Here is a 12,583-nt window from a genome sequence, read left to right as displayed (position 1 = left end):
CCAAGGCCCATAGCATTGCGGTGGGCGGAGCCCCGAGGCCGCAGTCCTGTAGCAGCACCCGTTATTAAGCACCAGATATCCCGTTGTTTCTACGGTAATGAGAAACCACGTGTATTGCGTAGGGCAGTGAGTGGGTCTGGATCTTGTCAAGGTGACGAGGAACAAGCATCGAAACAAGGCCCGAGTTGTCCTGTCCTCACGAAGGTCCGACTACCGGACCTATCCGAAGGATGAGAGAGATAGCTCTTGATCAGATCTTAATCGGTCCTGTCGGCAAACCGTTCAGGTTAAGAAATTAATTAAATCCGTCGAAAGTAAACGTAAATATATTATAGACAGTCCATCCTCCTTGAGCCGTCCGCACGTTTGTGCTGTTTTCATTTGCTATTCCTCCTCTTTCCATCTTTTGACTCCGTGGGAGTTTTGCGGTGGACCACACAAACTCACCCTCTCTGTCCTCTTCTCTCTTCCCTGCAGCAGTCACGCGGGCCTCCCGTTCTGCTCGTGTATATCCCGGACATCTACCTCACTGCACCGAATTATACGTCACACATACACGCCTCAAGCGATCGGTTCCAGTTTCACACACATCCGTTTCCCAAGTCAAAGAGCCTTGCTGATGATCATTCTTCTCTTTCCCGTTCACCATCACCCCAACCCTCCATTCTCTCTCCTTCACCATAGAGGCAAAAGAAAGGAATGCCTAGTGTTTGTAAACCGACACGTCGTCATGTGACGAAAAGGCACGCCAGACGCGCGTGGAGGATGCGGCAAAGCCTGCGTGTCCTGGTGCTGATGCTGCGAGGGAGGGGCATCCACCTTCAAGGTTTACTGCAGCCAGCCAATCAGATAGGATTTCACTGCACTGTGAGGCCTCCAGAAAATTTTGTAGTCCCAGGACTATAGGCAGTTGTAGTTCACTATTATACACGTCTCACACTACAGGACTGTCGGCATGTTACATTATGTTTCACTTTGGTTCCATCCTCATCTCTTATATAGGCCTATACATACCAGGGGGAGAGAGGGGCTCAACAAGAACATTTATGTAAGCCATTAAAGGACACATTTTGCCTAGCTGGTATTGTCATAGTGTAAAAATGCAGCAAAGCTCTTTGGGGGGGGGGGGGGGGGGGGGGCTGTTAGATTTATTCATGAAACTATGAAGGTTTGGAGAGTGGGAGACAATGCACTGATTCCTGTAAGCTGAGATACACTATTTTAGTGGGACAGACAAGAGTGATGCACCAAAATGCAATTCTCTCTGAGAAAATGAAAGTATAAGCCTACAAAACAGAAGGGTTCATTTTGACAGTCTTTTATTGAATAGGCTAAGCAGCGCCTATGTAGAATAGTATACATTGGTCATAAGATAATTGATCAGACAAGGAATAGTGGATAGGATGAACATGTGTGTGAAGGAAAAGAGGAAAGGTGAGGGAGGGGACAGTGAGATATCAGAGTAAAAACACACAGGGTGCATCATCTCAATAGTCTGGAGTAGCTTCTTCCCCTCGACTTCTTCCCAGAAGCCACTTTAGAGTATTGAAATGAACCCATAGACAGAGAAGCTTGCTGGCACAGTAATGATTATGTAGTGTCTGGCATGGGAAGAGACATCATTCCTTCCTTCAGAGTTATCACTGATCTGACACGTTTGGATTGGTGAAAGTATCGAGGTGGAAGTCTTGTCCAATCACAGTACAGTAAATTATATATGGAGAGATATATTTGCAAATCTATCCAGTAGTACATCAGCGATTACCTCCAGGGGTGCATTGGACCAGGGCCCTGGTCTGTCTGAAAGAGGAAGGAAGGGTGTTTCTTTTTTTCCAAAGCTGTTGAACAGGTGCAGTTTGTCTATCAGATCAGAAAGGGTCAGTTTGTCTATCAGATCAGAAAGGGTCAGTTTGTCTATCAGATCAGAAAGGGTCAGTATGTCTATCAGATCAGAAAGGGTCAGTATGTCTATCAGATCAGAAAGGGTCCGTTTGTCTATCAGATCAGAAAGGGTCAGTATGTCTATCAGATCAGAAAGGGTCAGTATGTCTATCAGATCAGAAAGGGTCAGTATGTCTATCAGATCAGAAAGGGTCAGTATGTCTATCAGATCAGAAAGGGTCAGTATGTCTATCAGATCAGAAAGGGTCAGTATGTCTATCAGATCAGAAAGGGTCAGTATGTCTATCAGATCAGAAAGGGTCAGTATGTCTATCAGATCAGAAAGGGTCAGTATGTCTATCAGATCAGAAAGGGTCAGTATGTCTATCAGATCAGAAAGGGTCAGTATGTCTATCAGATCAGAAAGGGTCAGTGTGTCTATCAGATCAGAAAAGGTCCGTTTGTCTATCAGATCAGAAATGGTCAGTATGTCTATCAGCAAAAAAGAGAACATCTCATCCCTCTATGTCCAACTCTCATCAGCATCATTCCATCCCTGTCTCTATGACACTTGCTTTACTCGTGTTTTTGTTCCCTTGCTTCATCTATCCATCTCATTCTCTCATCACTCCTCTCCTCTTGCACTTCCCTGTCTCCCTCTTCCACATCCTCAGTCCAACCATGTACCACACTTTATGTAGTAGAAGAATAGTTTACAACAGGCACAACCCAGATCACTCATCTTTACGTAGTGTGGAAAACACAGCCAAAATTACAATTCAGGGTGAACTATCCCTTTAAGAGCATAATATACCATCACCATAGTTAGAACATATAGATCTAAACTCCCGTCACTCTCTAGAATGCTCCTCCTAAACAGCTATGAGCTGCTATGAACATAGAAATAAAACAAATGGAAAGGAATGTCTGTGTGCTGTCCTAATTTAAATTCTTTGGCTATGACGCTGAAAAGTGATTCTATGGCAGCGGTGCACAACTCAGGTCCTCTAGGGTCCTCATTATGGTAGTAGTTACCTTTAATGTTACAGTAATACCTGCTGCTTTTTGACCTTGTCTCTCCATCAGGAACTCATTTCGATCCGAGGAGCCCAGTGATTACACTCTCGAGACAATCTACTGTTACATCAACTGTTCAATCAAAAAGCAAGAATGTGATTGGCAGTTTGACTGAAAGGTCACTTGTTAATGTTCCTGGTTAATCAAGGAAAAATAATTGACATAGAGAGATAGAATGAAACACAGCAGACTCTTGTTCCATTAAGGAGCTGTGTACCACTACTCTACAGTGTGAAGTCCAGAGCCATGGGTTTACAGAGTTCAGCAAACTCAGTTTGGGATTTAGAATTTGATCGACCACCATGTTGGTTCCAAAAAAATCTAGTTCAACAGATCATTGTAGAAGGAATTCATTTTGGAATGTTGCCTCATGGAACATGTGGAGCCAACATGGAAGATATTTTCCTTAACTCTGTATGGCTCTGGTGGAGTGTAAACATACCATGTCAATCAGTCAGTCACCAAGACAACAAAGCCATTGCAGGAGATTGAAGACAGTTGATAGAAAACATGTTTTGGTTGAAATCAAGGTGGTGTTCATCCTATTGTTTAAACAAACCACTGGATATTCCTCTGTAAAATGCCCTTGGACCACCTCAACATAGTTTCATGGTCATTAAAAGTGCAATCCAGAAGTTCGCTTTCTGGTCAAAAAAAGTGTAGTTAGCACTTTTTAAAGGGGAGGGGGAAGTAAATGAAAACATAAATATTTTTTTCAAGTCAATAGTGTTTGAAATGGATTTTGTTGCCACAGGGGACAGAGAACTTGTGGATTGCGCCTTTGAAACCATTTCCTTTGCAATAATATTGTTCCTATATGTGATAGTTCCCTCAGGCAACGAAGAGTCAGGCAGGACAGGCCAGCTCTGCCTCTACAGTAGGAGACATTTGGAGGATTTCTTCTCAGCGTTGGTGATTTTGACCTCGCGACCTGTGGGGCCCGGCTTCTTGCTGGACTTCAGTAGAATATCTCGAGCCAAAGCCATAAAAGACTACAGAGAGGCAGGAAGAGGTGGAGGGAGAGAGGGGCAGAGAAAGGGTAACAGTAGGTGAGAGGGGGTATGGGGATTATTAGGCTATGTGGCACATGTAACCTGTATGAAAAGGACAACATATCACCCATATTCCCCATGTGAAATGAATAATAAAGGACCAGATGAAGACAGACTCTGTGATTGGATAAAGAACATAAATATAATATCTAAAATAACATATTTATCTCACCTCATCAACATTAATGCTGGCCTTTGCACTGGTCTCAAAGAATCTGATCCCATGATCCTTTGCCAGCTGTCAACAACAGAACACAAGTGTGATTACAGCAGGATATGATGTCACTTCCCTCTCCTAATCAGCAGAGTTTATGCCACGTTCAAAACAACTGGGAACTCCGAAAAATACGAGGTCAAATCATGACGTCAGTGATCTTCAGGTTGAAAAGTCGGAGCTCTTCTCCCTCAATGATCCACACATCCATTCATCCATCACTAACATCTGCACATCAGTGTCAATATCATTGAAAGAAAACACTTCATAATCAAAACAATGATCATGAAAATGGTAGAGGCTCACCTTTTCCCCCGTTTCCTTGGATACCTTCCTCTTGGCCTCAATGTCACACTTGTTAGCTAGCAACATCCGGCTGACCCCCGCTGATGCATTCTGGGGGATAAAAGATAGGGAGTTTGCAATCATTTTATATTTCAATGATGTATCCCTCATCCTCTGCCCTTAGTTCTGCCTCCCCAAGCACCCTCTAGGGGAGGCTTTAATTCAGCTCTAATTTGGAGCCATGTCTAACTCTTGGTTCAGATGGGAAATCATGAACTCATTTGAATATGTTCACTTTGAACTTATCTTTGTTAACTATGCAAACAAAATTAAACAAATGTAAACATGTTTCTGGGAGTGCAGTTGTATGCCCCGTTATTCACTAAAGGAACCCCCCTAGAAAACAGACTAACATCTAGTCTCAATGTAACTCTTGTTACTGTGGTTTATAGATGGCAATAAGAAGTCCGGTCAATCAGAATAATGTCCTGTGCAGTCATTCCATAAGACTGTCTGTCTAGGGGTTGTTTAATGTCCTGTGCAGTCATTCCATAAGACTGTCTGTCTAGGGGTTGTTTAATGTCCTGTGCAGTCATTCCATAAGACTGTCTGTCTAGGGGTTGTTTAATGTCCTGTGCAGTCATTCCATAAGACTGTCTGTCTAGGGGTTGTTTAATGTCCTGTGCAGTCATTCCATAAGACTGTCTGTCTAGGGGTTGTTTAATGTCCTGTACAGTCATTCCATAAGACTGTCTGTCTAGGGGTTGTTTAATGTCCTGTGCAGTCATTCCATAAGTTTGTGTTACCCTGTCAACTGTCAACAGTCAGTCTGTGTTTCCTGTCAACAGTCAGCCTGTGTTTCCCTGTCAACAGTCAGCCTGTGTTTCCCTGTCAACAGTCAGCCTGTGTTTCCCTGTCAACAGTCAGCCTGTGTTTCCCTGTCAACAGTCAGCCTGTGTTTCCCTGTCAACAGTCAGCCTGTGTTTCCCTGTCAACAGTCAGCCTGTGTTTCCCTGTCAACAGTCAGCCTGTGTTTCCCTGTCAACAGTCAGCCTGTGTTCCCCTGTCAACAGTCAGCCTGTGTTCCCCTGTCAACAGTCAGCCTGTGTTCCCCTGTCAACAGTCAGCCTGTGTTTCCCTGTCAACAGTCAGCCTGTGTTTCCCTGTCAACAGTCAGCCTGTGTTTCCCTGTCAACAGTCAGCCTGTGTTTCCCTGTCAACAGTCAGCCTGTGTTTTCCTGTCAACAGTCAGCCTGTGTTTCCCTGTCAACAGTCAGCCTGTGTTTCCCTGTCAACAGTCAGTCTGTGTTTCCCTGTCAACAGTCAGTCTGTTTCCCTGTCAACAGTCAGTCTGTGTTTCCCTGTCAACAGTCAGTCTGTGTTTCCCTGTCAACAGTCAGTCTGTGTTTCCCTGTCAACAGTCAGTCTGTGTTTCCCTGTCAACAGTCAGTCTGTGTTTCCCTGTCAACAGTCAGTCTGTGTTTCCCTGTCAACAGTCAGTCTGCGTGTCCCTGTCAACAGTCAGTCTGCTTCCCTGTCAACAGTCAGTCTGCTTCCCTGTCAACAGTCAGTCTGCTTCCCTGTCAACAGTCAGTCTGTGTTTCCCTGTCACCTCCTTGATGCTCTTCATCCAGTTCTGAATGTTCTCGTAGGACTTCTCGTCTGTGATGTCATACACCAGGATGATGCCCTGAGAGATCACGGTAGACATGAGTCAGACAAAAATAAAACATTGTGCAATTCAAAATCAACCTGATGGATGTAAGAAATGTGATACTAATAGTTCCAGTCATAACCTTACACCCACAACGTTCTCTCATATCTACAAAGGTGAAGAGAGAGAGAAGGCCCGTTTATGCCTGGTGCTAAGATGTCCCTTTTGTCCTGATCTTGTCCACATTCTGATTGTGCTCACAGTTTTAGACAGGTGTAGATGATTACATCACTTGTGATCTGATGGAGAGAGAGTTGAGAGACTCACCATAGCTCCTCTGTAGTAGGCTGTAGTGATGGTCTTAAACCTCTCCTGCCCTGCTGTGTCCCTGAAAACAGAATACATTAGGGAAAATGTTTCACCTTCTTCAAAAAGTAGCTCTTTGAACACCCTGGAGTACAGATGTAGGATCTTAATTTGAGCCAGTTTGCTACAACAGGAAAATAATCCTGCAGCAAAAGGAAATGTGAATTATTATGTGGATTATAACTAATGGACATTTTTGTAGGGGTTGATACATTTTCCATAAGGGTAATTCAAGTCTGAAAGTGGAAATTACACATTTTAGAAGCCTTTTTAAAAATCAAATGCACTACAAGTTTGCATTTCATTCTTTTCAGGAAGATTCTCAGCAACAAAAGCATGATCAAATTAAGATCCTACATCTGTAGTAAGCACTGAAACTACTGCAGATGCATCTGTGTTGGCAGTTGGTGGCTGTTCTTTCTCTACACATTTCCTGTTTTTCTAATGCAGCACCCAATTGAAAGAGTACACTGTTTACACATACATATCCAGAGCCATACAGCCTTTACACACGCGTGTCCAGCACATCATTTATCCACGCTTCTGCAAATACATTACGCTATGGTCACACTAATGTTCTCACAGCACAGAACGTAGAAGTTCCCCACCTACACACTGAGCTATGGTCAGCAAAGGAGGTTGGTGGCACCTTAAATTGGGGAGGACAGGCTCGCTCTAATGACTGGAGCGGAATAAGTGAAACGGTAACAAATACATCAAACACATGGTTTCCATGGTTTCCAGGTGTTTGGTGCCATTCCATTTGCTCCGTTCATGCCATTCTCCCCTCAGCAGCCTCCTGTGATGGTCAGTATGGCATATCCCCCCCTAACGGCTCAAGTCAGGATTTGGGGAGGTTAACCTGATCCTGTATCAATGGACAACTTCTACCAGGGGTGTGGAATCCACAGAGATGAGACATGCGTATGTTTCATGCCAATTCAATAAACTCTTCATGGCTGCTTCAGACTTCATGTCTGACTTTATGATAACTCACTGGCATTCACTGACAGATAAAACATAGGTAAAGTCATAGCCTACACCAAAGGCCTTGCCAGTCAATGTCTCAGTGTACTCAGTGACATATGCCAGATATACACTATATATAAAAAAGTATGTGGACACCTCTTCTAAAATTAGTGGGTTCGGCTATTTCAGCCACACCCATTGCTGACAGGTGTATAAAAATCGAGCACACCGCCATGCAATCTCCATCGACAAACATTGGCAGCAGAATGGCCTTACTGAAGAGCTCAGTGACTTTGAATGTGGCACCGTCATAGGATGCAACCTTTCCTACAAGTCAGTTCGTGCTAGAGCTGCCCAAGTCAACTGTAAGTGCTGTTATTGTGAAGTGGAAACGTCTAGGAGCAACAACGGCTCAGCCATGAAGTGGTAGGCCACAAAAGCTCACAGAACGGGACTGCTGAGTGCTGAAGCACGTAGCGTGTAAAAATTGTCTGTTGTAACACTCACTACCAAGTTCCAAACTGCCTCTGCATAAGAACTGTTCATCGGGAGCTTGATGAAATGGGTTTCCATGGCCGAACAGACTCACACAAGCCTAAGATCTCCATGCATAATACCAAGCTTCGCCTAGAGTGGTGTAAAGCTCGCTGCCATTGGACTCTGGAGCAGTGGAAACATGTTCTCTGGAACGGTGAATCACGCTTTACCATCTGGCAGTCCAACGGACGAATCTGGGTTTGGCTGATGCCACAACAAAGCTACCTGCCCCAATGCATAGTGCCAACTGTACAGTTTGGTGGAGGAGGAATAATGATCTGGGGCTGTTTTTCGTGGTTCGGGTTAGGCCCCTTAGTTCTAGTGAAGGGAAATCTTAACACTACAGCATACAATGACATTTTGGACGAGTCTGTGCTTCCAACTTTGTGGCAACAGTTTGGGGGAAGGCCCTTTCCTGTTTCAGCATGACACAAATCCAGGTCCATACAAAAATGGTTTGTCGAGATTGGTGTGTTCGCACTTGACTGGCCTGCACAGAGCCCTGACATCAACCCCATATTAATGCCCATGAATCTGGAATGATATGTTCAACAAACAGGTGCCCGCCCACATGCTTTTGGTCAACGCAAGCCAACCAGACGAGCTAAATACCTTTTATGCTCGCTTCGAGGCAAGCAACACTGAAGCATGCATGAGAGCACCAGCTGTTCCGGATGACTGTATGATCACGCTTTCTGTAGCCGATGTGACCTTTAAACAGGTCAACATTCACAAGGCCGCAGGGACAGATGGATTACCAGGACGTGTACTCAAAGCATTACCAGATGGCAAGTGTCTTCACTGACATTTTCAACCTCTCCCTGGCCGAGTCTGTAATACTTACACGTTTCAAAACAGACCACCATAGTCACCATAGTCCCTGCGACCAAGAAAGCGAAGGTAACCTGCCTACATGATTACCGCCCCGTAGCACTCACTTCGGTAGCCATGAAGTGCTTTGAAAGGCTGGTCATGGCTCACATCAACACCATCATGCCAGAAACCTTAGACCCACTCCAATTTGCATACCACCCCAACAGATCCACAGATGATGCAATTTCTATTGCACTCCACACTGCCCTTTCCCACCTGGACAAATGGAACACATATGTGAGAATGCTGTTCATTGACTACAGCTCAGCGTTCAACACCAGTGCCCAAAAAAGCTAATCACTAGCTAAGGACCCTGGGAATAAACACCTCCATCTACAACTGGATCCTGGTGTCCACATAACCAACAAACTATCATGGTCCAAACATACCAAGACTGTTGTGAAGAGGGCACAACAACACCTTTTCGGCATGGGTCCCCAGATCCTCAATAAGTTCTATAGCTGCACCATCGGGCGGCAGGGTAGCATAGTAGTTAGAGCGTTGGACTTGTAACTGAAAGGTTGCACGATCAAATCCCGAGGTGACAAGGTAAAAATCTGTCATTCTGCCCCTGAACAAGGCAGTTAACCCACTGTTCCTAGGCCGTCTTTGAAAATAAGAATTTGTTCTTAACTGACTTGCCTAGTTAAATAAAGGTAAAATAAAAAAAAATCAAGAGCATCCTGACCAGTTGTATGGTATGGCAACTGCTCGGCATCTGACCGTAAGGCAATACAGAGGGTAGTGTGTACAGCCCAGTACATCACTGGGGCCAAGCTTCCTGACATCCAGGACCTCTATACTAGGCGCTGTCAGACGAAGGCCCAAAATATTGTCAACAACTCCAGTCACCCCAGTCATAGACTGTTCTCTCTGCTACCGCAAGGCAAGCGGTACCGGAGCGCCAAGTCTATGACCAAAAGGCTCCTTAACAGCTTCTACCCCCAAGCCATAAGACTGCTGAACAATTCAAATGGCCACCAGGACTATTTACATTGTCCCCCTACATTTCTTGAACTCCATTGTTGGTTAAGGGCTTGTCAGTAAGCCTTTCACGGTAAGGGAACCTGTTGTATTTGGCACATGTGACAAAAATACAATTTGATTTGTAGTGTATATTGCAGCTATTGCATACTGGGTTGCATGCCTTTAGTCTGACACGACAAATACAATCACAATCTTACATTCTTAAGGTCTTGTACTACAATCAGTGAGTGGTGACCCTTTGAGTGACATTTGGACAGAAAACCCTGTCATAAACAGTTGGTTGTTTTGGTAAAAAGGGAGGTTCCTCTTTCCTCTGAGAAAGAGAAGTAGACACACGTCCATAACACACGAGGAGTTGAATCAAATCTGTGTGTCGATCCCATAACTGTCATCACTCTTAGAGAGCAGCAAACAGTAGTCCTAAATGGAAACAGTAGTCCTAAATGGAAACAGTAGTCCTAAATGGAAACAGTGGTCCTAAATGGAAACAGTAGTCCTAAATGGAAACAGTGGTCCTAAATGGAAACAGTAGTCCTAAATGGAAACAGTAGTCCTAAATGGAAACAGTAGTCCTAAATGGAAACAGTGCTCCTAAATGGAAACAGTGGTCCTAAATGGAAACAGTGGTCCTAAATGGAAACAGTAGTCCTAAATGGAAACAGTGGTCCTAAATGGAAACAGTAGTCCTAAATGGAAACAGTAGTCCTAAATGGAAACAGTAGTCCTAAATGGGAAACAGTAGTCCTAAATGGGAAACAGTAGTCCTAAATGGACCTTTCATTCTGTCTTTGTCTGGATCCTCTTCTCTTACCAGACTTGCAGTTTGACTTTCTTTCCCTCCACGTCTATCGTCTTTACTTTAAAGTCGATGCCTGAAGAAAGGATGGGAGGATGACAGAGAGAGGGGAGGGAGGAGGTCGACAGGAAGGGAGGGAAGACAATTACTTAAATTCCCACACACATTGCAGCAAATATAGGTCATGCCAATTAAACCATTTTGACATGCATGGAGGGTGAGACAGGCATTCTCAATTCATCAAACTTTCACTGGGATAGTAAAGTCTGTCTAGCTCTGCCCCATTCTACCATGTTGTACCATATATACATTTTACACACACACACAGTCTCTGGGTTTGTTATTGTCTGGGTTTCCTGCAGGACAGGGACGGAGAGAGAGGACAGAGAAGATGGGCGTCTTAAACTGTGAATTCCAAGGGAGGACAACCATTTTTCTGCTAATGAGAGACTGAAAAGAGATAGGAGGAATGGGGGTGGGTGGACCCTCTGGGTAAAGTGAGGGAGGGGATAGGGGGATATGGAGAAGATATAGAAACAGCAGCACAGCAACAATATAGGTGAACTACAATAGGGATATCAGATTGAGATATAGGAAGACAGCGATAGAGACGTGTAGAGACATGAACACAGCAGAACTGGAAACGTGAGATAACTGCGTGGTGAAAGTGATAAGAACGTGGCATATATGTTGCTGACATAATGGTGCCTATATCAGCAATGACAACTGTAAAGGGTTGCTGAATATTTTGGGGCCGATTAGGCTATAACCGATTAAGATTAACTGAGATTTCGTAGAGCTAGGCTACATACCGATAGTTGATATGTAGGTTGAGTTGAAGTTGTCCTCAGCAAATCGAATAATCAGACATGTTTTCCCCACTCCACTATCTCCGATGAGTAATAATTTGAAAAGGAAGTCGTACTTCTTCGCCATAATGTCTTTCAAAGTTTTGGGTGAATTATCAGAAACTACGACCTTTTACAAAACCAGTACACTTTCCAATGTTCTTCTTACACTTATTTGTAACGTTTAAGAGGTTAAGAAATGCCTTAAAAAGTATTGCTCAACATACACGAAGGTCAAAATTACACTCTCATTTCTCCTGGGGAGTTTCTGCTTTTCTTCAGCATAAAATCCGCTTGTTTTCCCTTTCCCTTGAAAACTGTCACCGGTAAATACGGTTCTCCCCCAATGTCTCTTTTGGTCGGAGAAAAATAAAACAAAACGCCACAAGTTAAAAACGAAAGTTGGAACAAACGCTTCTGCACTTCAATGGGCTATACAATTCTACAGCGCCACAAAGCTTTGTTAAAATCCATTTATCAAGCCAAAATGTCAAGTTATTTTCTTCCAAAGGCCGATTACCATACATCCACTCCACACAGACAGGGCTACGTTTTCGCCCAAAAACTTTCTCCTGCCGAAGTTCACGTAGGATTACGTAGAGAGGGAGGGGTTCAGTTATTACAGTGGAGGGAACAGACTGAAATGGGACAGCAGGAATGGCCAATACTGCTTATAGACAGCAGAGGGCGCTCGACCATATGAATAAAGTATTTTAGCTGTGTGAAAGAGACCCATGTACTGAAATAAGTCACAATATCTCTGTATACGTGTATCCTTAGTACCATATTTCTTTTCGTCGATACAACAACTAGTAACAAACAGGATTTGACTGACAATTAAATGAAAAGATGAGGTGGATGAGAAATATAAAATTGAACGTCTCTATTAAAAATTAAGTGGTCTCTCCCTCACACTGCGAGAGAAATCTAACAAAATCAAATGTGCCACTAAGGCTAGTTATAGATGGCGCTGAACAAAACCTCTGTGGGTAGACCTGTGTGATTTGGAAGAAAGAGTTGACCTCACAAACATGGCCTCCTTTG

At 43.9% G+C, this 12,583-nt stretch overlaps 1 protein-coding gene across 2 annotated transcripts; it reads right to left on the bottom strand.

Moving 5' to 3' along the window:
- Window positions 1–1,306: 1,306 nt before the first annotated feature.
- On the bottom strand, window positions 1,307–12,572 carry LOC110520882 (ras-related protein Rab-13). 2 transcript variants are annotated; one of them, XM_036939700.2, is made up of 7 exons: window positions 11,504–12,572; window positions 10,707–10,767; window positions 6,491–6,551; window positions 6,122–6,199; window positions 4,531–4,620; window positions 4,183–4,248; window positions 1,307–3,950 (listed from the first exon to the last, which is right to left on the bottom strand). In XM_036939700.2, exons 1-7 carry the CDS (start codon window positions 11,625–11,627, stop codon window positions 3,831–3,833), a joined length of 600 nt encoding a protein of 199 aa, XP_036795595.1. In that variant the 5' UTR covers window positions 11,628–12,572; the 3' UTR covers window positions 1,307–3,830. The 2 variants fall into 2 exon arrangements, with proteins under 2 accessions (XP_036795595.1, XP_090072615.1); XM_090216489.1 differs by having other exon boundaries at window positions 11,767–12,133.
- Between the last annotated feature and the right edge of the window lie 11 nt (window positions 12,573–12,583).

The sequence above is a fragment of the Oncorhynchus mykiss genome, chromosome 2 (genome assembly GCF_057628025.1).
Source record: "Oncorhynchus mykiss isolate SJ-2025 chromosome 2, ASM5762802v1, whole genome shotgun sequence".
NCBI classification, from domain to species: domain Eukaryota; kingdom Metazoa; phylum Chordata; class Actinopteri; order Salmoniformes; family Salmonidae; genus Oncorhynchus; species Oncorhynchus mykiss.
Note: the sequence above shows the minus strand (reverse complement) of the source record. Positions and strands in the feature narration are given on the sequence as shown.

Bases quoted from the DNA above. Each gene is read 5' to 3' on its own strand.
- LOC110520882 (XM_036939700.2), bottom strand. From the start codon at position 11,627: ATGGCGAAGAAGTACGACTTCCTTTTCAAATTATTACTCATCGGAGAT. The intron at 10,768-11,503 runs GTATGTAGCCTA...TCCTTTCTTCAG, and splicing joins AACCTACATATCAACTATCG to GCATCGACTTTAAAGTAAAG. The intron at 4,249-4,530 runs GTGAGCCTCTAC...TGTTGTTGACAG, and splicing joins CCAAGGAAACGGGGGAAAAG to CTGGCAAAGGATCATGGGAT.